Consider the following 27,513-nt stretch of genomic DNA (forward strand, 5'->3'; position numbering starts at 1 on the left):
TCCACCAAAATAATGTATCAAAAGGAAATATCCTAGATACTTTCCAACGTCTCATCATTTCTAATAGCCGAATTCCCATCGGCAAGCATCCAGGCTACCAGGTTAACATGAGAGCGAAGCAGGGGCACCTTAACGAACACGCTGCTTAGTTCTATACCTGGCCGATAGATGGCGGATTCCGCATTTGATGGTACGCTCATCCGTAATGTAGGTCAATGGCTGACTTCGTATTTAAGGAATACTTCTAGTTTCGAAGTCTATAGAAATGTTCAGTTTGTGTCGGGAAAAGATATCGAGTTTTGTTTTGCTTTAGAAAACGCTATTTGGAACTAATTTCTTTTGACGGTAAGTTCTTGCTTCGACATTTTTTTTAAATTTGAACTTTTATTTCTTATTATTTACTAAGAATAAATCCGTTTTTTCCAGGGCTGACAAAATTGATATATAGGATTATCAAATTTTTAATTTTAGTGAATTTGTTAAATGAAAGTTATAAAAATTTGAGTTACAACAGCTGAAAATTGGAAAAAAAATAGGAGCTTTTATTTAAATACTTGCATTTAGTGCAAGCAACTGCTACCAAAATTTTCAAACTAAATTTAAAATTCATACACAATTATTAACATACGAATAAAGAAGTGAAATATATAAAAATTCCCTTGTTCTAGAGAATGAAATATGAATGTATAAGTAAAAATGAAAAGAAAATCATTTAGAAGAAGTTTATCTTTCAGATGCTTTATCTAGAAGAAGTTTATCTAGTCAGAGTTTCTCTGCTAACTTTTGCCTAAACGAGACTTATAAATATTTTCTTTAAAATGCGTACTTTTACTTTTAAAAATATATACTTTTACTTTTTTTAATTTCAGATATACACTTTTAAATATTAAATTATTCTGAGAAAAAAACACATTTCAAAATTTGAGTTTTGGTTCCTCTTGTTACAATAAAAGGTAAAAGAAAATTTACATTTACATTATTGTAATATAAAGAAAGAAGACCACAGCTAGGTGATTACTTTTGTTTGCAAAATATATTTCCTAGTGAATAAATTAGATCCGTAAATGGAAGCTAAGCAATCAATCAATTCCAATTCTCGCAACAAGAATAAAGAATATAAATAAACCGAAGCGATGAACAGTCAGAGTGTGGGATGTTTCAAATTGAAGCTAATAATCAAAAACATCAATCAAAGTAAGCAGCGTATGAAAAAAAAATTGTTTTATTTTGGAAAGATGATAAAAATTTAGTCATCTAATGAACAACTTTTAAAAAATTAACTTTTTTAAAGGAAATAATGATGTATTTAAAAAAAGAAATATGCTCTCATTATATGTAAACAGCTGAAACAAGGTTAATTGCTGTTTCTGTGGTCTTTTTAAATTTTTAGAGAATAAAAATACTAAATCGATGCATATGAGTTAAAATTTTTTTTAATATAATAGAGAATTTTCTTTTCTTAAAAAGGTATTATGCATGTATCCAAGCTACAAAAGCATCATTAGTAAAAAATATTAATATATATCTTTATCCTTTACTGAACTCATTTATCTATATATATTTCTTATTAAGTGCTTCGTAACCTTCTAAAAATGATATATATTTTTCTAACACAGCCACAGGCATTTAATTCTAAACACGTATTAAAAATGAATTTTCCATTTTAATTTAGTTAATATTATCCTTATCTAAAATTTTACCTTGACATTTAGCTCTGAATGAAAAAAGTTTAAATGCTTGAATCTCTTCTCAATACTGTGTTTAATGATGAATTTTACAAATCAAATTTCTAGTAATCAAATCATTGCTACTTACACCACTTTTTATCATACTCAATTTGCTCATAAAAGCAGGTATGTCCTTCGCTTGCTTACCTTGCGTTACTCTCGGCCCCGATGCAGTCACGGCCAAGGTCGTACTTGTTTACATGTTTATTTCATTATGTTCACAATCTCAGCTGTAGTAATGCCAAGAATTTATTCCAAATTAATACATTCATTTCTAAGAGGTGTACCATGCGTCGTTTTACAAACACGTAAAATTATCTGATGAGATGTTCTTTAATGATATCATCAAATTCTATGCTCTAAATAATTTGTGAGGAAACAAATAGTTCCTATCCATTCCGCAAACACATTCAGAGCATAGAGTTTTTTGATTATGACATGTCCAAAAAATATTTGAAAGTTGAGATTTAAAAAAAAAACACCCTCAAAAAATTCATTTATTGAGGAACTGTTTCCCCGAATTTATAGGAAATCGAAAATTGTTGGATTTAAAAACTTCTGGTCAGAAAAATATTTTGGAAGTGAAAAAGAATACGAATTGAAACAATTATATTTCTAAAAATTGGCATTCTCTCATTAAAAGTTTTGTTTAATTTATTTAAAGTTTAATGGTAGTTTTTATATTTTTTTTCTTTTCTTGATGTATATATGTAACATTAGCACAAGAATTAAGCAGCTAAAAATATACTTTTATATATATCGAATATCATCTATGTTTTTTTCTTCTTTTTTTACAATAGTTTGGGATTAGAAGCGATGAGATGATTTAAATAGAAGCTTATTAATTTTTTAATTCGAAATCTAATCTCATCCGAGTATTTTTTTTTCTTCCTATTTTTGAAAATTGCAACGAGAAATATGAAATAAAAACTTATATAAGGATATTTTGCTTATTTTACTCGTATTAAAATATATTTTCTACGAATTTTTTTAAAAGTCATTTAAAAATATTATTGATCAAGTAATATGAAATTTTCCGCTAATTTAACGTCGTGGCTTTGATTTGAACGAAATGCTTAAATAATTTTTTCTGTTATATGATTTTACTTTATTAATCCATTTTTAAATTCATGGAACAATGAATTCCTTTGATATTTTCATTTCAGTCTGGGAAAAATAACTCCGTCTATGAATATTACAAAAAAGATTTTTTATATAGTAGGAAGCAGATAAAATATTCTTATAAATTTTTATATTCTAAAATCTGTGAAATTATTACACCGGAATTTTAGATATTTCATGCTATTTGATTAATAATATGATTATCAAGTAATAATTGATAATATGTTTATTAATAATATGATAATCAAATATAATTAGATATTTCAAAAGTCACATTTTATAATGAATATATGGCATCATATGTCGTTACGATTTTATTTTAAAAATAACAATTTTAACCAACAAAATTTTGTTAAATAGTGTGTACAACTTAAAAAAATATCAGGATTTCCATCTGCATTTTTATATTTAAATTCTTATTAATATAACCAAGAATATAAAATAATAAAACTATGAAAAGAGAATTTTAATGGATTTTTATAATATTTTTAATAATAAATGACACAATATAACACATATAACAGCCGATTTCTTATTTAATGTAGCTATATTAGATTAATATAAATAAAACAAAACTTCAGCTAATAAATGATTTTATATACTTACCAGCAGGGTTACGAACGTAGTTTCTGCAGTTGTGCTGAGAAGTTATAAGCTGTACACTAGACAATAAACTTACTATTGACTTTTCTATCATTACTTTCCACAATTTTTTTTTATATGGTGCCTTTTAAACTTAGATAATTTTGTGAAACTACACATACAAGTTCACACGTGTTGGAATCTTATCTTTTTCACCCAAACATTTGAAAGGAAATATCTGAATGAATGAAAGCTTACTCTGTCTGATTACAAACAGTTTTTTTTAAAGAAATGCTATATCATAAGATTAGATAACTTTTGAAGTTAATATCAAATAAACATCTTTGATTATAAAAAAAAATTAGAGCAATGACCTCGAATGAAATGTGAACAGAATTTCAGTTGACAAAATCTCAAAATTATATCTTTATTTCCCGTGATAAATGTTTAAAAAATATTATCTATGAACCCTTTCTGTTTATATATATATATATATATATATATATTGGCTAAGTTCTTATATCTAAGTCTTTCAACTTCTTGTAAGCGTAATTCTTAGTTTACACAATGGACTTTTTCAGGATAAATGAAAGAAATGTACGAATTTGGTTGAAATATAATTAATATAATTTTTTAAAATTAAAAAAAAAGAAATAGCAGGTTATTGTTTCCTAAAATTCTCAGTATAAAAGCAATAAAATAATAATTTCACGAACGTAGAATGTTCGTCATAAAGGTATATTATTTGCAACGCAGTTCCAAACATGGGATATTATCTAGTATTACCTCATTACATAAGATTTAGTTCTATAAAGTGAGTTCAAGTACATTGAATTATTTTTTACTTGAACAATAGATTATCAAGATAAGTAATTACTAGTCCTCATCCTGAATGAATACGAAATCATGTCAAAGCCGTTTCCTTTTATTTTAATATTGAATTCCTGTTATCATAATAGAATGAAATCTAAAATTAAAAATGCACTCTACAATTATTTTTGGTTCGAATCATTTGACTTAATCTGGTTTAAGTCCATAGCATTATAAATAAAATTTTCTGCGAGTTGGGGTTTATTGGAGAAATGTTGCAGTAGGGTGAATTCAAAAATAATTAATACAGGAACAAAATAATATAGAAATTAGCTGATAGTACTGATAAATAATATTTAAATTTGAAATTCCGTTAGATGTTTGATAATAGTATGGATAATGAGGTAAATTTAATTGTTTTGTGTAGATCTGCATGTATAAATACTGTCTGTATTTAGAATATAATAAAATTCCTAAGTGATTTTTGGACTAAACGTTTAATATTCTGTTCACTTGATACGAAATTATCTTTGTATTATATTAAACTATAACTTGCATACTCTTTGTTAAAATAAGTCAGAACGAAATACAATACATCGCAACTAGTACACCTGATTCTCTTAACATTATGATTCCCTTTCTAACATTTCAAAACGCAAAATTTATTATTATATTTGATTTTTGAAAGGAAAACAGAACAATATTCATCAAATATTTGCAAGCATTCCTCTAACTATTCGCATCTGCTGTGTTGTGGAAAGTATTGATTGGAGGCTCCATGAATGGCTTTTACAAAGTAGTTCTAAAATGAATAAACTTATTGTAAAAAAGATAATTTATTAAAAAATTACTTAATTTACTAAGAAACTCCAATTCATTTTGTAACATTTATTCATTCTTATAAGTTAAATTTAATCTAGAAAATTATTTTTATGACCTCTGTTTCATTTTATTTATTACTCATTTTTAAATAGATGCTTTTCTAAAAAAAATATTTTCTTAATAGTAATATCACTTTTATTTTAAATAACTATTACTCGCCCCATCAACCTTCTTCCAAACTTTGTAATATTAAAAGGAATTCTTATACTGAAACGATATCTCCATTTCATTAAATTAATTTTTTTAGATCAGACACCTTGCGTGTCTGATCTAAAAAAGTGCGTGATCCAGTGTAAATCAGATAGTAATTCCTCATTTACTTACATATAAAAGCACATCAAAAAATAGGAGCTCATTTGATTTTTAAAATCATTTAAATGAAATTCTGCATAAAAATATAAAACAGTTTTTACACTACATTCAAATTTAGATGAGAAAAATGTTATTAAAATATACTATATAAATGAAAATTACATCTCTGCTTATCAAAAACTATTATATTATAAACCTTACAATTTTCCATCTGTTAATAAAGGAAAATCTTAATCAAATGAATAACTTGAGCTCAGCGTTCAACGTAATTAGTTTTTTTTAATGTAGATACTCAAATCTAATTTTTGGAGATATATAATAAGTTATAAGTGGTTAAAATATATATATTAATAAGTGGTTATATATGTTAATTAGGAAGAAAAGACATTTTGAATAAATATATCATTCCTACAAAAAGAATTTTTAAATTCTTTTTAATTTAAAAATCCACAATGAATACCGAAAGAAAAATTATTGAATAAATATGTTCATTTGCAAACAATAACATTTTATATAAAGAAAAATAATCAACAAATATATTATTTTGCTACATGTTAGTCAGTATAGTTCGTATACCGCATTTAAATCAATAATCTTTTTTGTTGTCAAGAATCCATCTCTTAAAATAATTTTTAAACTTTATTAAATACATTGCTCAACACTTTTCAAAATTCAAATCTTTCCAATAATATCATTTTTATGCAACGATTTATTGTTTCATTCCAAAATGAAATCTTATTTTCAAATGATGACTAATTTAACATGTATGCAAAATAGTAATGAACCATGAGAGATTAGAAATAGAGATAATAGAGAAGTAAATAAAATTCTAAAAAGTATAAACCTTTATTCAAAATTTAAAATTGTCTTTCTTACATAAAACATTTTAAAATAGATTTAATGGTCCTTTTATAGACTTTCTGCACAGAATATTATAAAGAAATGTTCCAAAATAATTGAATGTTGGTTTCTTTAACAATAAGAACTAAGTTAGTTCCTTCTTGCTTGAACGAAAAAACTACAACATGCCTTTCTTTTCATTAAATTTCATAAAAAAGAAAGAAAAGGTTACTATCGCTTCATAAAAATCAATATAAGAATGCGGTATAAAAATAAACACACTTCTTGAAAGACAACTGTCAAAATTTTGATTGAAGCACTCAATCGATCATAGACAGATACCGGAATTTTCTTTTGATTCGGGACAGTACGTTTCTACAATTTTTGCTTTCCTGGCATTACATTCAATGTTAATTTTGCCCCCTTTTCTGAAATGGTATATACATAACCTACAAATATCATAGAGGCAACCTACCGTAAAGATTGTTACTTAAAGTAGATAGTAAAGAAAACTACTCTTTATTCTGTTATCGAAATTCGCTCATGTGGACTCATTTTTATTTCTTGTTGGCAACTTAACAATGACCAATTTCCTGCAGTAGATATAAGTATAAAAACATTAATTTTCAAGTTCTGTTTTTTTTTTTTTTTTTTTTTTTTTTTACAAATAGAATTTCGGGTCCCTGTAGAGTTAGGTCTGTTTCCCTTTCAGAATGAATTCGGTTTCTGAAAAGTAGAAAAAAAAATATTTTTTTCGCGAATGAGGTTAAACAAGGTTAGCGTTTATTTCATATTTTGCATATCAGAGTTCACATACATATAAAGAGAGAAAGAAACTCGTAAACTTTATATATACATAATAAAGAATGAGATAATTAATCAATTTAATTGATAAATATGTTGTATCTATATTATAAAAATAAACAATTATCAATTAGTTTTTCAATAAATTTTATCTTTTCTTAGAAAATTTGTTAGAAATGATGAAAAAATCTAATAAAATTTTTTTTTCAACTAGAAATCTAATAGAAAATTTCAAATATAGATTCTTCCTCAATTTTGGAAAATGTTATGGAACAGACAAAAGTGATTATTATATAAATTTAAACAACTTCTACACATATTTATTTAAATTAATGTAACCTATAGTTGATTAAATATTATCACAAATGGGAATTAAACATTTAATCAGTGAATTTTTTAAAAATTAGTGTGACTTCATTTTCTGAGTTAATGTTTCATGAAATGAGTCAGGTAATTTCTAATTATTAAGTTCTGTAAAGCATAAAAAATGGAATATTTAATAATATTTAATAAATTAAAAAATTTTCTGTATAGTATTTCTATTTTAAAAAGAATTTTGAAATAAGTAGAACTAAGTAAGTTATGCAGAAAAATCAAAAACAGCTTTGCTTTAAACATGCAACAATAGTATATTTGTGAAATTAATAATTTAATATGTAATTTTATGTAATGTTTTTTTTAGTACATTTTCATCAAAACTCCAAATTGATTATTTTAACTCCTTAGTAGCAATTCGGCTTTCCTCACACTTAAAGGACAATTATCTTCCTGAAACTGGTCAAATCGACATTATAGAGTCAATAGAACAGATATAGGATAATAAGCACGAGAGAATATTTTCAATTGAAATACTGCTACAAAATTACACAGGGAGCAATTGAAATACATTGTATGTTTTACATTAACATACATTCACGTTTTCCGATAATTCTTCAAAGTAAATGAATAGTTGAAAATAAAGGCCGTAAGAGTGCTCCGTTATATAAGAATCTGTTAAAAATAAAGTAGATCTAAACATTGAGTAAAAAAATAGTATGCTAAAATCTTATTATTATCTCCAGGCATATATTAAATTTGAAAGAAGATATAAGAACAATATTTGCACAAATTTAAAGTGTCTAAGATAGTAAATTTCAAACCAATTCCGTTCTTCTTATTATTGATTCAATACAAGTAGAATGCAAACAATCATTTACATTCCACAAAATTTGCGATAGACAAATATTTGTTAATAAATGCTATAGAAAGTAAAGATCTCATATGTGCGTAAAGGTAAAAGCGGATTAGTTTTCAAAACGCATCATTGTATATTCAGCATTAGTTAAGATCATTATAATACGGACTGCGGCTATTTTTTCCTTTTTAAAAAATATAGCTCTAAGGCTGATATTTTCGAAGGAATTTTAGTTTTCAGGTAATACGATTGATGAGCTTATTTTTTATGGATTATACAGAATATTTCTTAACGTTTTTGCTGTTTGTTGTCTTAGATATCGGATTGAATTGGAGAAATCGCATTAAAATACTCTTTATATATTTGCTAGTATCAGAATTGCAAGCCGCTTACTACTTCTAAAACAAGCGACGTATCTTTTTTTCGCTTTTATCTGTAATCATTTCAGTTGGATACTTGTATTATAGAATCTTTCTTTAAAGTAAATTTAGTTCTCAAAAAAGTAACATGGAATCTGAATTGGAAATGTTGGTCGATTAAAATGCATAACACACTCTTTTAAAATGACTGAAATAAAAATTAACTATAAATAATTATTTTTGACTTTTAAGGCTTCAATAAAATCTTTTTAATCATATCATGAAATATATAGTTTCTTTTTCGTATTCTGTTAAATTACTAGAAGATAACATTTTGACTCATGTTCTATTAAGAAAACCTGTATTCATTGTAGAAAATACCTATAAGAGTTTTTTCAATGATTATTTTTTTTTCATTAAAAACTTTATGAAAAAACAATTGACAGCCGATTAAAAAAAAATAAGAATTAAAAATGGGTTAGATAAAATAAGCACAAAAATATGTTTCTATCAATTCGATGAAAATTCTTTGTCAAAAAATATTTGATATAACTTAATTTATAATAATTTGAAAAACACTAACTTATAATAAAAAAGTAACAATATGTTATTTATAATCTTCTTTAGAGTACCTAAATTATCATCATTCTAAATTAGAAAATCGAACAAAAATTTTACTGGACATCAATAATTCATAGCAAAAAATTTATGCAAATATCAATAATTATTAAAAAAGATATTTCATAAAATGAATTCATAACAAATACTTCTTTCATTTGAATGGCATCGTTATAAGGATTCAGACAAAAAAAAACTATATAAATTTAAGATAACTTTTTACTTTAGAATAAATTAATTTTCTGCCACAAAAATTGGTTCCCTTTTCTTGAAAATGATAAAGGTCTTAGAGCGTTAAGAATCACCTTATGAATTATAGAATCACCTTATTAATTATAGAATCATCTTATTAATAAATAGTAACGAAGTATTTTTATTTAAAATTTCAAACATATTTACCTATATGAAATTCTTTATTATTTTTTTCTAGAAAATTCAGCCATGAAGTTAGTGATAACCGTTTTAGTGGGTGTGCTATTCTTCGTTGGGATTGAAGCCAACAACTATCCACCAAACATCAAAGTGGTACATAAAGAAGTACCAGTATATCACAAGGTAGCCGTACCAAAGCCTGTGCCAGTACCGAAATACATCCCAGTCCCAAAAATCATACATGTACCACACCACGTACCTGTCCCCTTCAGAGTACCAGTTGTAAAGACCATTCCGAAGATAGTGAATGTCCCGAAGGCCATTCCCGTACCAAAGATCGTTGCAGTGCCAAAGCCAGTGCCTATTGGTGTTCCATTTCCTGTACTGAAAACTGAAGCTGTTCCAATCTACAAACCCGTTCCTGTTCCAAAAGCGGTACCTGTTCCGTATCCAGTGAAGGTCCCCAAATACATCCCCGTTCCTGTGCATAAAGTAGTGAAAGTACCCAAGCCATTCCACTATCCAGTTAAAGTTCCCGTCTACAAACAAATCATTGTAAAGAAGAAGGTCGAAGTACCTGTTCCGTAAGTATTTATAGACTGTCAATCTTTTCAAACAGAAATTATTTCTTATCATTTCTTTTGCCGGTTTACAATCGGCGAGCTATAAGACGGCCAGTAAACACATCACATACGTAGAAAGGGACTGATTTATGTTTGCCACAATTTCAAAAGATAGATTCAGGAATTCCATTCTTTACTATAAATTGCCGTTTTGGCGTTCCTGAATTTTTCTTTTACAATGCATAGCGTATTAAAATTATAGATATTTACACAAAGAAACATGGTAAAATAAAAAAAAAAAGGTCAGCATACCTAAATTTGAAAAAACTATAGGAAAAAAAAATGGCAAATAAACACACACACACACACACACACACACACACACACACACACACACACACACACAACCTCGTATCAGAAAGAACAAAGAGCAAAAAATGTCGGAATTTATCTATTATAAGTGATAAATTTTTTCACGCCGAAAAAATACGCACGAAATTCTACACACGCATGCGCAGAAAGAAAGAAAAAATACAATACAGTGACATGTTATTGTTCCGTCGGGACAATTACTTGCCATGGATCGAATAGCATTTTTCAGCCTTTCTACGCATGCGCTGTTTATTGGCCGTCTTATAACTGGCTGAGTGTAAACCTGACATTAGAGAATTTAGAGGAATTTATGTCGAACTCTACGACAAATCGAAACCTTAATTCATCCTGAATGTTTATCCTGCTATTAAATTTCACATTCGAAGTCACCAATGTTAACAGAATGGCAATGCATAATCAATTGCTTCACTTAAATGAAAACTTTATCAAAGCATTATATACATTTTCAAAATTATTAAATAATTAGACTGTATAAAATTTCGCAATGTTTAAAAAATGACTTCATAAATGGGAAAAAACTAATATTTTTAAAATAGAAAAATTAATATTTAAACCAATTCTGTGAAAATGTTGCAGTAATATATATATTTATATATATATATTTCAAATAAAGATTACCGCATAACTGATCTATTACCTCCAGCACTACTTTGCTTTAAAAAATGAACCTTCGTATTGAAAATACTGTAATTCTCTCACAGTTACGACAAAATCTCGTTAACACGTACCGAAAATAAAATGTTTTCAGTAACACAGGGCAGTAATAAGGGATTAGCATTCAAATGACGGTAGATAACGTTGGACATGGAATCGAAGTTAGCGTTATCTCTCCATCGATATAACCGTACGGTATCATTATCGTTCCACCTTGTTGTGCTGCTCCCGGATTTTGAGTTGTTAACAGCCCACTTCTCCCACTCATCTGGAGCATTCACTCGGAACGGCATATGAGAAGAACGGATTCGTCGGTCAATTAAGAAGGGAATTTAAAAAATTAACGACGTGAGAAAAAAAAAAGGAACGAAAAAAAAAAGAACCTTGGCAATAAAAAAAAAAAGTCGACGCGATTCCATTAAGATGTGGGGACGATTGGCTACATGGGAAGAAGTTGATATCTGATGCGACCTCAGCTCAATTTAGTTAAAGCTAATGAATCGACCGGAATGTGTTGATAAGTATTCTCAGTCAACTGATTTCCGTGGTGAGATGGCTGCAATTAATTAATACGTATACACTAGACTGGAATATATTTGTCTGAGAAAAACATATTCTTAAGTAAAGATTATATCTTGGCACATTTCAGGTAATTTGGCGCATTTGGAATTCACTTTTAAGATTTAATGTGAGTGACTCGGTAATTATCTTAAATTAAGCACTGCACGCATATGCTTCTATTGATAAACATTCGTATCACCTTAATAAATGAATGCGCTCTATAATAAGTTGTGATATTAAATTTAAAACCATGTTTTAAAGAAGGGGTTTAAAAAGTTTTTTCATTAATTTTACAAAATGAAAAATGTTGTGAAAATGCAACGAAAATCGTATAATTTTCTTGGAAAAATCTTTGGTTTGTTACTTTTCTTCATAAAAAGGGATCTTGATCAAATGCATTTAAGATAAGCACCTTGAGATCTAATGTATTTTAAAGTTATTTAATAATAAATCATGAAGACGAAAAATATTTTATAAATTAGTCATAATTAACTGACAGTTATCAAACAGCTCAATTTGCACAGTTGAAATAAATAAAACAAATTCTTTTATTAAAAATAAATAATTTATTTTGAAATAAATTATCAATCAATTTTTCAGTACTTAAAAATAAAATTATATTTATTATTAACAGAAAACGTAGTGACTGAATGTTTATAGGCTAACATGATACCTATTAATTGCGCTATGGGGCATGCATGAGGAAAAACAATAGTTCAAAGTTCTTTATAGAAGGCCATAGAAATTAGTTATTGAATTTGATACATAATTATATTTTGGATCGTAAGAAAGAAATTAATTTTTTTTATAAATAAAGCAAAATGCTTTTCTAGCAAATAAAGATAGTTTTCAGTATTTTTTTTTTTTTTTGTTACTTAAAAGGAATTTTTTTTTAAAGAAAAAGTAAGCATTTGCAATGTTTCTAGGAACACACTATCTGTCAAGTGCGTTATGCGTCATACATGATAAAAAAATACTATTGTTAAAAATACTCTGTAGAGCAGATTGTTGAAATTAGAACAATGAAATTCGGGATGTAGCTACTTCTTGGGTAGTAGGTGCTCGCTCAAAGAAGTTGCTCACTATTTTAATTATGATTTTAGCTACAAATTAGTCTTAGTGCTTTACCTACATAACTACAAAGTATATCATCACACAAAGCCTTCTTTTATGTTGTATTATATTTTAAGGGGGGGGGGGAAACGTTTTCCTGAATATCATTTTTGTTTTTGCGCAATTATTTTTTAAGTTCAATAAATGCATCGAGAAATACTTTTAAGTATATTTTAAATAATACTTTTTATTCTTTTTGTTACTGCATTTATACTCGTGCGTATTTCGACAATAATACATACATTTTTTGCTTACACGTTATATTACTAAGAGAAAATTTTAAATATAAAGTGAAGAAAGATGAATCGAGCCTAAAACCTTATTGTATTACGAACTTCGGGATTTTCGAATATTTTTTTTTTATTTTTACGCATTAACCAATAGATCTCGAGAGCATAAACTAATGACAAAAATTGCGCTAAAATTATTTTGTAACATTAGTAAAATTAGAATGTTTGTAACAAAAGGGTTATTATTTTTGAAAATTAAATTTTTAAAATTGGTTGAGAATATGTAACAAAAAAAAAATGTTAAATTACTGGAAAAATAAGAAAAGATTTTCTATATAATGACATGCAAATTGAAAGGCACACTTTAACTATTCGGAATTTCTACATTTCACTGTGATACGAAGTAAATGAGGATTGATGTTTAACAAATATAGAAGTCTATTAAATTTCTAATCTATTATAAGTTAGATATTTTTAATGTACTTCAACACCGACTGATATACTGGATAAAACTTTAATATGAAAGAATGAAATATAAACAACTTTCTTAAAAATCGACAAAAAAATTCCTCTATGGGATCTTGTTCAAGACCAGTAATCGGAAGAAATAGTACGAAGAAGCAAAGGAAGTCGAGATCAGTCGTGCGTTTTGTAATTAGTCACAAACAATGTTATTAATATCTACAAAGTCACAACCTTTGAGTATATAGGTCAAGAAAGATAGGAGTCCTAGTCCGTATCATGTTGTTAAAATGATTCTACTTAAGTGCATGGTTACTTATATTGGCAAAATTCTAATTTTAAGTACCTTGTTGTCTGCGCGTTATGTAATGTAGATGCTGCGTTTTCTAAGTATGTTAAAATATGCAATTTTTCTTGCTCTGGAAGAGAGTCTAGGATAATTTCAAAATTTCTGCATCTTTGAGCTCAATATAGCAAAATGTTATGCTGTAATGATTAGTTTTTTTTTATTGCTTATGCAGATTCTATAGATAAAATATATAGTTTGAAAGAATATAAAAAAGTCTACACATTACAATACATAATAAAATTCGTGGGATTAAATACATTTGTACAATATTTTTAAATTTTTAACAAAAAGATTACTTTTCATAACTGATGACGGAATCGCTTCGAAATTCCTTGAAGTATAATTAATATGGGGATGGATAAAAAAAAAATTTAGCGCAATTCAAATACATAGAACGGGAACAAAGAGATAACAAAATTTGTTAGACGATGTATTTACAGCCGTTGTGTGATCTTGAATCTAATATGTCACGATTTATACGAAACAGCGAAGAAAAGAACGCAAGAATATGTATTTAAGTGACTCTTAATAAAAAGCACATGAATTCAGCGTTCGAAATTTCGTTTTGAAAATCGTGAAGTGAAAATACACCGGTCTCTCGTATAACGATTTCCCGTATAATATGAAGAGATTGCTTTTTTCCTCATACGCTACGATAAGTAATCTTTTATTACACATTAAAAGTTAATATTTTTATAGCTTTTTTTATTTGCTTATTAATATTTTTTAGGAAAGTAAATGTATAAATTATCTGTTATCATAAATGGATAACTAAAAAAATAACATATCATTAAATATATGCGCATTTTCAATTTAATATTTAAATTTGCATAAATTCATCTGATAATGTATCTTCAGTGCATGACTATTTACAGTTGCGCCAAACTTATTCCCTGCGTAGTGCGTTCTGTCCACTATAATTATATTTCAGATACAGTTTTTTTTTTTCTTTTTTTTCTGCTATGATATTTTATGACATCATCTATAGATATAGACTTAGACATTATATAGACTTAGAAATGGTGTTTAAATATGGGAATAAATTGCTGTATGATGCATTTTAATATAGATCGTATTCATCACCTTCTTCTAATATATAATTTTTAATGAAATAAATCGGAAAATATGGCAGAAAGAAAAAAAAAATGTTAGATAAAATATTAGCAACTGCGAATTTTTTTCATTAAAAACAATTCTTTGAAAACTCTACTTCTCTATTTAAAAACTTTTTACTTCAGTTAATTTCTCTGTATTATATTTCAAGTTTCTTCATTTTACAGATTAATGATACCTAATTGTTTCTTCCACAATTAAATATAAGAAGCTATTTTTAAAAAGCTGAAATTTTTAAATTTAATTTGCGTATAATGTCTACATTTTTATTGCAATGAATAAATAAAACTGACTACATAAAATGAGAGCTAGAGCAACTTTTATAATGTTAAGAACCAAATTTATAACTAGAATCACTAGATTATTACTAGAATAATTCATATGCATTTAATATGCTCCATTTCCTCAAAAGGGCCCATTTTCTATTCATAAAGCAACTATAAAAAATAAGCTAAAATAACTTTGAAGTTGTAAAAGAGTTTAGTTTAGTTAGATTAACATAGCGTTTTGCGTATTATAGCTCCATTATTTAAAACACGAATATGACAATTGAACAGATATTCCATTCTTTTAAAGTTTTCTAGTTATATTGACATGAATTTAAAAGTATGATTTGAAAATTATTTCCATGAAGATTTTTTTTTTATATCAAAGTAATTTCCGAAAGAAATTTATATTTTTAAACAACAAAATTTTGTATTAAAAATTTTTTTATTTATGTAGAGATAAAAAAAAAATCTCTTTTACTAAAGGCAAAAATCTTTGTTTTCAAAATAAAACCCGTAAAATTATCCAAGATAGGCATAACTTCACAAGCATAGTTCTTCAACGTTCGTTCTAGCGTAAAATAACTTTTCAAAAATTTTAAAAAATGAGATAATGACGTTAAGCTAAATCCGAAATGAAATAACGGAACTTAGAAAGACCAGAGAATTGTAAATCAACCTCAAAATGTATTTCCGTCCTTTAGAAGTTACGCTAAGACTGATTTGGAACGACCCGGAATTCTAAACCCCTTTCAGACGATACACGTGCTGCACTCCTTTCAAACTTCCACCCCACACAGGTGGAGACCATTTGGTCCACAAATTCATAATTAACATACACCAGGCTGACATACAAGGTGAGTTTTTAGTAAAAATGGGCCTCGCATCTGAAATGCTTCGTTCTCGAAGCTTAAAACTTGTCACTAGTACACAACGGTCTGCCTAAAAATTGAATAATTCTCCGATGGGAAAAATTATTTTATTTCACAAACTGAAGTGAACAGCATGACACATAGTTGTAGAAATATGAATGAAGTCCTAAAGTTTTGCAATACATTTTGCTAAAAGAGCAAAACTAACTCAAATAAAAATTCTAAAAAAAAGTTATAAAAGATTTATGATTAGTACAAACAATTATTCCAAAATTAATTCATCTTCTTTTTACTTTTGATGGCAAACTTTATATTCGATACTAATATTTTTTTTAAAATTTTAGTACAAACAGTTCCCTATTTATTAATATTTTTAATTACTGTAAATAAAACTGTTAAACTTAAAATATTTGCCTAGGTTTGTCAAAATCAAAATAGTCATATAAAATTAACTGTATGTGATTTTTCAAGAATAAGATCCTTTATAACGCTTGAGTATTTCACTTCTTAAATATACAATTGTGTATAAAGGGAGGTTTTAGATAATTCCAATTAAAAAAGTAATCCATATTTTTAACCATATATATTTTATAATGTGTGCTTATACTTTGGAAATTTGAAAAAACATCTTAAACAGCAATAGAAATTTTAAATATATATGATGCTGAAATTTATCCCTATATTTTACTATTGAGAACATCATATATTATAATACAATACAAATATTTCTGGATTCAAAAAAGTAGACATAACAATCCAGATTCTTTGTGCGGAATTAACAATTTATGAAATAAAACCTTAGTTCAGAGACTATCACTCTGAGACACATTATCAGAGACACATTATAAAAATTAAATTTAATTTTTATAATGTGTCTAATTTGCATTGACGTAACAAAAGAATTTTTTTATTAAGGCTAGACTATGATAAGTTCAAAATTCCTTCTTACTGTGGTCATCATTGTAATTTTATCATTATCCAAACTTAATAACTAATTCATGCGGAACAATTCTTATTTATTTATTAAAAGGTATTGAATATTCATGGGACAGAATGCAAATGACCAAGATAAATATTGAACAAAACATGTATCATCTTTGGTTGCTATATAATTTGCTTATGAATTCATCATCCTCTTTGAAAATCAAACACATATCAAGGATAATTTTCTGTCCCATTTATCTCGTTTCGGTAGTTCATGCTTTAACGTTCAATGTCACTCTTTTATAAACATTTTAACGGCAGATTTTAACCTCATTTGGGAGTCTTGCAGTGAGGATCTTTTATGAATGAAAAAGCAAGTGATAATTAATTGTTTTCTCCAAAGAAGCATCAAAGTCCGCTTAGAAGTTTCTGGAAATGTATAACAGGAAAAACCTTTGCATCAATCAACCGGAATTCTGGCTTGATGGAGGAGCATTTTAATGATGAAATGCGTTTGAATGATAGGCTGATCGATTCATAATTGAGTAAATGTGTCTGGGAAAAGTTATTGACACCGATTTTGGCGAGGCTAAAGAAAAGTTTCTGGATGTGGGTCAGCAGGAGAAATGAGTGCTGTTTTTCAGGTTTTAGTTATAAATGTGGACACTTTGCTTTCGTGTTAGCAAAAACTAGATTCATAAATTCAAAATTTGTTTTGCCTTGTTAAAGGAAAAAATTATGGATTTCTTTTGTAACAAATAATTTAAAATGCAAATTTAAATTATGCAAAATGAATTAAAAATATATGAATGAAATAGATTTATAACTTGGCACCAATTATACTGTACAAGAGAGTGTCTTCTATTATGCAAAGATAAAGTGCAAATAGTAATATCTGTACTACTAATTATTAATAATGGTAATTGTAATTCTGAAACAAAGCAACGTTCGAATTTTTCCCTTTAGTATTTTGCAAAAAACCTGTGTCTAAAAATGGGCGCAAAGGATTGATTTCTTAATAACATGTCTGGATACAAATAGATTAATTTAAAATCGGAACAAGTTTAAAAATTTTGTGAAATATTTGCTGAATTATTTATTTTGGGGCCACTAAGAAACTCATAAATGTTTTTTTTAATAAAATGGAACAAATTTAACTTTCTACATACCATAGAATAAAGTAAAAGAATCACTCATATTTTGATATCAATCATTTAAAAAATAGCATAACTTCTGCTATTAAAAATTTCAGATTTCTTTCTAAAATATCTACAAAATACCAACTTACTTCCAAAGCTGTTTTTCCCATTAAAGTCTAATGAAATTTAATCTTGCATAAAATGATCAGAAAGCATTTTGCTTCTAATCTGTTATAATTTTATACTTTCTTCTCAAGACATGTACGGGAATAAACGAATGAGTTGACAGTATGTATAAATATGTGTTCATACGTTCTTTTTTTTTTTTTTTTTTTTTTTTTTTAGTAGCTTCTTATTCTATATTTGCATTTCAGTTAAGCAGATTAAACTGAATTCTTTAGACTTTCTTAGGAGGTTGAACCTCAGTTTCTTTATTTGAAAGCGATGCTCCCTAATCTCATTTAATGCACTTTCATAAAAAAAAAAAAAAAAAAAAAAAAAAAACTATCATTTTTTGAAGAATTAGGTTTAACCGCTATTAGCTTTCGCTGGATTTTCCTGATCTTCTTTGGTAAACGCGAATGGAGAGCGTTAACCAATTAATCCTACAATTGCAATCGGTTAGAGAAGTGGGTCACTGTCAAATATCCTAAAGCGAACTGCAATATAACTTGGGGCTCTTGAAAGTTCACCGGGTTTTTTTTTCATCTCAAAATACACGTTTAGATTAAAAACATATGACACTGAATTAAAAAAATCCACGATTCGTTGCAGTTCATGGATTTTATAAATGAATAATGTTTCAAAGTTTCAACCTTAGACACTTATAAACTTTAAATATTTATTGGCTAAATATGTTATATTTGATTTAGTGAAAGTCTCATTTTTATAAGATCTATCTGCTTTAATGTGATAGGTATTAATAAAATCCACGAATTCCCCGATTAAATGAATAATGTTACAAAGAATCAACTTTAGAACTTATAAACTGCAAATATTTATTAGATAAATATTTTAAATTTGGTTTAGTGAAATTCGCTTTTTAATAAACTCTATCGGCTTTGATTGTGATAGGTAGTTTTTGATATATATTATAACTTATTTATCTTATTTAAAATATAGTACAAATGGTATTTTTTAATCAGTTGTAAAATTTGTTTGCTTTCTTACATTAAATAAAACAACCATTTTAAATATAATTTTATTCATCTGGATCGCTTTGATATGAAAAAACAAACTCAGATTTAGACTCGATATAGGTTCATACTTATTCATTAACGGTCTTATCATTATCAGAAATCTCAATCATTTCAATAGAAATGCTGTAAGTCCTAATTAACAGCATGATTTTTCTATTAAACAATTCAATTCATCACATCATCATAAACAGTTTCGGAAAGCTATTAAAAATCGTTCCTTTCCGCAACAATGTCTCCTATATTTAAGCCAAATACGGGCCGGGCTATTTGTCATCTCGTTAAAAACGAATGAAATGTATTTAAATTCAGTCATTAACCCTGATGACCTCTTTCAAGAAATTGTTCCATTGTTCGATGCAGTCGCTGAGTTCTTAACCGAGGTTTCGTAAATAGATTTTTTTTTAAATGTGAAGTAGTTGAAATAACAATAAATAAAAATAAACATACAATTTAATTTAATAATAGAATTTATATATATATTTCTTGATTATCTTAGCAATCATTTATAAAGTTAATACATTTTTGTTCTGCAGCGATTGATAAATCTTAAAGAGAATATCACGGGTAATATCAATTCATTAATAAGAAGCCAATTAAGAAATTCAGGATATTTATCGTTTCTTAAAAAGGATATGAAATCATTGAAGTTATAATGATAAATTCGCATTAGATAAAAAGAATTTTTTTACACTTTTTGGAAACCACTTGAAAAAAACAACATTAACCTTTTAAAAGGGCCATTTTTTTCTAATCATATTATGTTAAAATATTTTTAGGCTTGAAATTAGAATAAGAAAAGGGATTCATTTAGCTTATTAGATAAATTTAATTTGATTAATTAATTAATTTGGTTAATTAATAATTAAGTGCCAAACCAAGGCACATCATTTTGTGTGAGATAAAGAACTGAAGCATCTAAGTTTTTGTCTTTCTAAAAAAAATTTGTCAGAACTTATGCCAACCTACATAATTTCATACAAAGATTGATAAATTTGGTGGGAAGCATACTTCCCAAGGCCTCAGAAAGGGTTAAATTGGTTTTTGCATTTTGGTCAGGATTATAAAAATAATTCGAGCAATAATTCAAATATAACTTATTAAATTGGAACTGTATCATAAGAACTGCGAAATAAATTTGTTACATTTTTAAACATATTTTTACACTTTTAAATGCAGTAAATGAGTATAGCAGCAGATTGATTATGACAGATTGCTTGATCTAATAGCAAATTCTTCACGTGAAAATCTAGAAGGAGAATATAGTGTGGACATTTATTATGTTATTAAAATTGCGAATGTAAGAATGATTAAATATATTTTTTGCAAGAAACTGAAGTTGCAAATATCCATAAAACAAATAGATGTATTACATAAGGTATTAAAAAGGTAGATTGTATGATGCAATAGTATCTGAAGGTTCAGATGGTAAAATGCCGATATACAAATTAAATTTTATGAATATTCTTCCAGAACCATAAATGTACGCTTCGCCATATTTGATTTGTTGTTTTAAGGAAAACTGCCGTAATATTCATTCATTAATCAAAAGAAAAACCCTAGATCTGATTTCATCCTTTTGTATCGGACAATAAAAGAAATCATGTCTGAAATATTCTATTCAATTTGGAGGGGACATTGCACACAACACAAAATTTCCAACCCTGCAACTGCAACTTTCTCATATTGAATGCATTTGATACTTAAGTCCATTGCAAATATATATGGGATTATTTTATAGATTGGTGAATGAATAATCTTAAATTATCCCGTAATTTTATGCAGAAATTGTAAAAACATATTTACTGATGTAAAGTAAAATTACTTTTAATTTTCAAATCCCGCTACAAAATTTAGGGAAAAAAAATTGCAATTTTTCTTAATTTAAAAATTTTCTTTCTTATATTTTTAAAAGAACCATTTTTCTAGGAATATATTAGTTTTTGACCCGATTTAAAAATAAAAAAGAAGCTGACAGAATATAAATCTGTTATTCCGAACGCAAGTTTGCTTAGAGCTTTAGTAAACAGAACCTTCATTAAATCCTTGAGACCCTTTTGACATACTTTGTTTAAAAAGTTATTTATATTCTAAATTAATTCCACAGAAACTCAAATTAAAACACAAGTGTACACAATTATCGTTTTTCACTCCTCTTCAACTTCTCCGAAACCGAAAAAGAATCCGAAGATGCAGAGTTACTGCTGAGAATCAGTGCCACCGAGTTCCCTAATCGCACCTGACCTCTACCTTGCAGCGCAGTGCCAAAACTGTGTCGATAACCACAGCGAACTGGCGAACTTCCGTGTCTTCTTTCCATGACTCTGGCCATGAATGAATGCTCGGCATGCCTGCCGGTCATCACAAGACTGGCTGCGTGTGCCGCGGATTCTCGACTTCGCTGGTATTTTATCGCTTTTTTTCTTCCAATTCGTGAATGAGGCTCCTTATTTCAGTCCATTTTCTTTCAAAAGCGCGTGGAATATGCTTACCTAATCGCTCTATTAACGCGTGAGATAGAAAAAAGGGAGATAACGAAGGGGAAATGGTGTTTTTAACCAGAGTCGGATGCTTTTTTCTGAACTTCATTTCTGCCTTGCGTGATGATCGTTATTATTTATTGAATAATGAATCCGTTTGCGATTGCTTTTGCACGGGGTAATAAATATTGGGTTCATAAAGTCGGCGTTTTTCGTGCACGATTTGTTAAATTGTTACATGAGAAAATAAAGGTGTGAACAAGAAATCATCGCGTAATTCCTTTAGTTTTAATTATTTTCAAGTTTGCATTTTTTAAACAGTTAAAATTTTTCTTTAAAAAAATCAATTATTGCAGCACTCGAATGAATGGTACCAATGGGGATTCCCAACACATTTACTTTCGTGTGAATTTCCATCCCTGTTCTTGAGCCATATCTTTGATAAAAAAAAAAAAAGGCGATTTTTATATCCATACACAAGAAAATGATGCAAGATTTTAAAATATTGAGCTTTTAGTTGATACTTTGCTCTTTTCCTTTCTTTCTCTAACAAATTCTTATAGACCCACTTTAAGATTATAAACTAAATTTTGAAAAATAATTGATAAGTAAATTGATCTACATCAAATTACATAATTTACTCTTTAGCAATCCAGTACATTATATTTTAAATACAGCTCTCCTTCGTTATTTATCTTACAGAGTAAGTTTGCATAAACATACTTCAATTCATGTGGAAATATTAAAACTGATTCTCTTCTCAGGCTTCTTTACCATAATTTTTGATCATTCAAAATGCAAAGTATTTCCTATTTCTATTTAACTATTCATCATCTTCAATATATTATGTAACGATAATGAATAAGTCGGAAATTTAATAAATAACTATAAAAATCAATAGAATCAAATGCTTAATTTATATTGTAATTAAACTTAATTAAATGGTCCAGTAAAAGACGATAATATAGAACTTAAACAATATTTCAAGAACTTTCTATATTTTCTATCGAGAATAACTGAAATTCGAAATCAAAGTCTTGGAAATCAAAAGTGTAAGATAAATAAGATTCGAAATTATAATATGATATCATTTGAAAGTATGATGAATTTATTTAATAATTCCACGACTTCTGTATAGATTTTATTATGATATTTTTTTACATTAGACAATAATGTAAAATAAATGTCACTATGGTGCATTATCTAACCACAATATAAAGATAGGCTTTAAATATTACTTACCTCCACATTTTATGATTTTGCATCCTATTGCAAGCAAACACTGATCCTGTTAATGCAAAAGAAATGAATTAATTTGGACCTTGATAAATCTATTTGTCTCTTAGTCTATTTATTTGCCTATTTCAGTATATTATTGTTAAAATTATTGAAAATATTTTAAAGAATCCTTTCACTTCCTCTCAGCATAGATTCTTTAGAAAACCATAAATATTAATTTTAGCTTCAAAAATATATATGCCAAATAAGAAAATTTTACAGCTAAGCAAGAAAGATTTGAAATAGTGTATTTTATAGTCTTGCAAAGAAAAGGGAAGTTTTTAAAGTTTGTATAGGTGTTTAGTTAACATTAACAATCTCACAATATATTTTAATAAGTCGATGAGTTATTACAGAGCCTTGAATTGTGATCAATTTGTTACACAATGGAATCTGTTTACTAAACGATGACTTATGTTCTAAAGCAAGCAAGCTATTACCTTTCTGGCTTATATCTAGATAATTATGCACTTTAAATAATTCTTAAAAGTGTGTCATAGTTTATAACTTAAATTCAAGGAGGTAATGCTATTATTAAGATCATTTTTTTTTATTTCTCATGATGTGGTATAAACACGGAATATTAAAATTAGGCTTTTGACTAATCCTTCGAAATATTCTTTGAGATAAATAATTCGATAATAAATAGTAAGTTGTTTTTATTTAAGCATTTCAAAATCTAAGCTGCTGCCGTTCTTTTTTTTTTCTTCTTTTTTAAAAAATAAATCTTGAATGTTTACTTTGTTTACGATTGAAAAAGTTTATAATATATATATATATATATATATTGTAATTTTTGAATGTTTACAATATTTCTTTTATTTTATATTTTCAGATATTACATCAAAAAGCCAGCCTATGGTGGTCAGACGGGAGAAGGATATGGTGGAGGCAATGATAAAGGAACTCCTTATGGAGGTGGTGCTGGAGGAGGATGGGATGGAGGCAATGACAAAGGAACACCCTATGGAGGAGGAGGAGATGGAGGACAAGGAGGTGGATGGGATGCTGGCAATGACAAAGGAACCCCCTATGGAGGAGGCGGACAAGGAGGTGGATGGGATGCTGGCAATGACAAAGGAACCCCCTATGGAGGAGGCGGACAAGGAGGTGGATGGGATGGAGGCTATGGAGGAGGAGATCAGCAAGGATGGGCGTCAACCTATGGAAGAGTACAACAGCAGAATGCAGGTGTATGGCAACAAGGAGTAGGTGGAGGCGCCTATCAGGATGGTGGATATGGAGGAAGTGAAAAAGGAGAAACAGGAGAAGGAGGTGACTGGAATCAGGGATATGAAGATGGAGGTTCTGAAGGAGGTTATGGTGCTGAATCTCAACCTGTCGGTGGATGGGATGCTAACTATGGTGCCAGTAATAACGGAGGTAGTGTAGCATGGCCTAGCAACTATGGCGGTGCTGCTGCTGCAGCTGGCAATTACGGTAATGTTGGAGCTAGCAATTATGGCAATACTGGAGCTAACAATTATGGCAATACTGGAGCTAACAATTATGGCAATACTGGAGCTAACAATTATGGCAATACTGGAGCTAACAATTATGGCAATACTGGAGCTGTCAACTATGGAGGCGCAACAGGAGGTAATTCTGGTGTCGCTAATTATGGCACCTCTGGAGCTAATAATTATGGAAATTCTGGAGCCAATAACTATGGTGGATCATCTAATGCTGGTGTCAGTTGGCCAGACACTGCTTCCAGTGACAACAAGAATACTGGAAATAGAGGCATTGGTTGGGTGTGAGCTTTAGGATGGATTGTTCTGTTGAAATAAGAACAAATATGACACCGAGGACAGAAAAAGTGGTGTCATTGTCAACACCACAATAGTCTCAAATTTAAGAACGGTAGAGGAAAATTAAAACATCATATGATAAACCATGATGCTTGCACTATATTTACTCAAATTCTTTGCTGCCTAAATTAGATGATTTGAGACTAATTTCTCAAAGAGCTAAAGCTTCTTGACTTTCGATCATGGATATTGAATGAAGATCAATTTTCATTATAGAAATTTAAGTAGTGCTAAATAGGATTCAAGATTATTAACAAAAATATTTAACTTTTTGAATGAAATATTTAATTGGAGAATAACATTGCAATCAATTCAAAAATGCTTCTGAAGCAATTTCAGAAAAAGTTTTGGGCATTTTATGAAAATTGTCGGAATGAAATCTTTAATATAATTAGAATGCAGTAGCAAAGCTTTAGGAAAAAACGTTTTAATCATTTGATGTAAATTTACCTCTAGCGTTTTTAAATATTTTGTACATAGAATATATGTTATTTGTGTATGTTGTTTATTTGTCTGTATATTTATCATCATAGTGCTCTTTTTTAACTAACACTTTATTTCATAATTTTTCTAAGTCGGACGAAATACCACTCACAATATTCTTTTCTTTTCCGAAATCTGTCTTCACTATTCTTCAACATAAAATAATAAATGAAGAATCAACAATATTTAATGAATAAAATTTGAATATTTAATTGATAAAAATATAGCAATGAATAACTATTAGATTTAAAACTTTAGAATGAATAGCGCTACTCGTTTTGCATCCATTATGCTTCTTGGAGCAATAAGAAATTTTTCTTCAGTGGAACCTAAAAAATTTTTGTTTTAGAATTTAATTGAGTCAGGAATTTCTAAGAAACGTCGTCATTTTGCAAATAACTCACTTTATTGTGCTTTTCTGTATTTTACTGCAATCATGTTGCCAGGTGCAATATTCATGGCGTGTACGTAGAGCATCTTTTTTCGAACCATTAATTAACTGCAACTCAGTCATTTTGCATTTACATCCGCATGAAAGGATACCTCAGAATAATAATAAAAAAAATCTTTAAAAGATATTTTGAATCATATGAAAAAAATGTATAAAATTAGTAAGTGAATTTTTTTAGCTTTTTTTAAAAACTCAATTTTTGTCCAATAAATGTCTTCCCAAAGCTCCAAGCTTTATGAGTTTCACCACGATGTTTTATTATTTCTCTTTCTGCTGAGCAGTTTGTTCAAATTTCTATTCTTTCGTTATGTCTTAGTAGTATTTAATGTTATTTTATTATTTCTCACTAATGAGTTTTGGTTCGTACTTTTATTTTTTATTACAAGCATGTGATAGTACTATCCATGTGCATTGCCAATTTGTAGATTTATTTTTGAATCTAAGCGTTGTAACGTTTATGTCAATGATTTCGTGAACAAATAAAAAAATAATTTTTCAATTATTGCTTTCATTTCCTTGTGTTGTGTCATGATTTTATTTACTATCTTTCTAGGAACGAGTACATGGTCAGAAAAAAGCTTTAAGCTTTAATATTTCTGACATTTTACTTGTTTATTTCATTTCGAAGAGTGGTGTCGAATTAAAAGCATATAAGAACGAATTTTTTCAAAATATAGTAGGGATATGTTTAAGGACTAATTGTTGAATTAAAATGCGATTTCATGTTGTTTGAAAAAGTATTCATTTGGTTAGCTTATTGTTGTCATTTATTTGAAATAAAAATGTGTCTTAATTTAAAATATTTCTTAAATTTTGAAATAAATTCAAAATCTATTATTAAATCTACAAGTATTTGCTTAGGGTATTATTTAAAATGGTCAATAAGTAATAAGAAAATTGGTTGTTGAAATCCAAATAATGAATTAAACTCATTTCAGACACCATTTTGTAATTGTATTGATAATTTACTAAATAACCAATATTTCATGATTAAACGTTCAAGTAAAATTTAAATCCTATGGTGGTCTATAAAATCTTTAGGAAAAAATTAGTTAATTTAAAACCATATCCTTAAATATTGAAAATTTTATTTATTGGAATTATAAATTAAAGTAGTGAATTCATGTTCATGTTACGCATGTTAGAAACTCATCCTTAATTTTGGAATCGGCGATATAGAAGGAAAAAAATGTTAAATCATTTCATAATTTAAGATAACATTCAGTTAGTTAATGATCCATTGCCTATTTTTCTAATGTAAATGCACTGTTATAAGATATCTATTAAATTAAATGCTAAAAGTAAAGATAATTACTATTGATCTGCTGCTTGAAAGGCAACTTGAATATGTATTTAAAACATAAAATATGAAAGTAATTAATTTTAATTATGCATTTTAATTTCCATCGGCTATAAGAGACAAATAATGAATATTGAATGAGTTCTTAAGAATTAGAAAACTTGAAAACAATTTTCAGGTTCAAAGACATTTTTCAGAATTAGTTAGGTAAAAAGTTGCGAAATAAAATGGATATAAAATTGCGCGTCGCAATAGAATCATATCTTTCAATTA

The 27,513-nt window shown here is 27.8% G+C and overlaps 1 protein-coding gene across 1 annotated transcript; it reads left to right on the forward strand.

The window, feature by feature from the left end:
• Positions 1 to 208: 208 nt before the first annotated feature.
• LOC129971784 (uncharacterized) lies at positions 209 to 26,439 on the forward strand. The gene is made up of 3 exons (XM_056085763.1): positions 209 to 345; positions 9,661 to 10,186; positions 24,031 to 26,439. Exons 2-3 carry the CDS (start codon positions 9,672 to 9,674, stop codon positions 24,953 to 24,955), a joined length of 1,440 nt encoding a protein of 479 aa, XP_055941738.1. The 5' UTR covers positions 209 to 345; positions 9,661 to 9,671; the 3' UTR covers positions 24,956 to 26,439.
• The last annotated feature ends 1,074 nt before the right edge of the window (positions 26,440 to 27,513 follow it).

Source organism: Argiope bruennichi, chromosome 1 (assembly GCF_947563725.1).
Source record: "Argiope bruennichi chromosome 1, qqArgBrue1.1, whole genome shotgun sequence".
Taxonomy (NCBI): domain Eukaryota; kingdom Metazoa; phylum Arthropoda; class Arachnida; order Araneae; family Araneidae; genus Argiope; species Argiope bruennichi.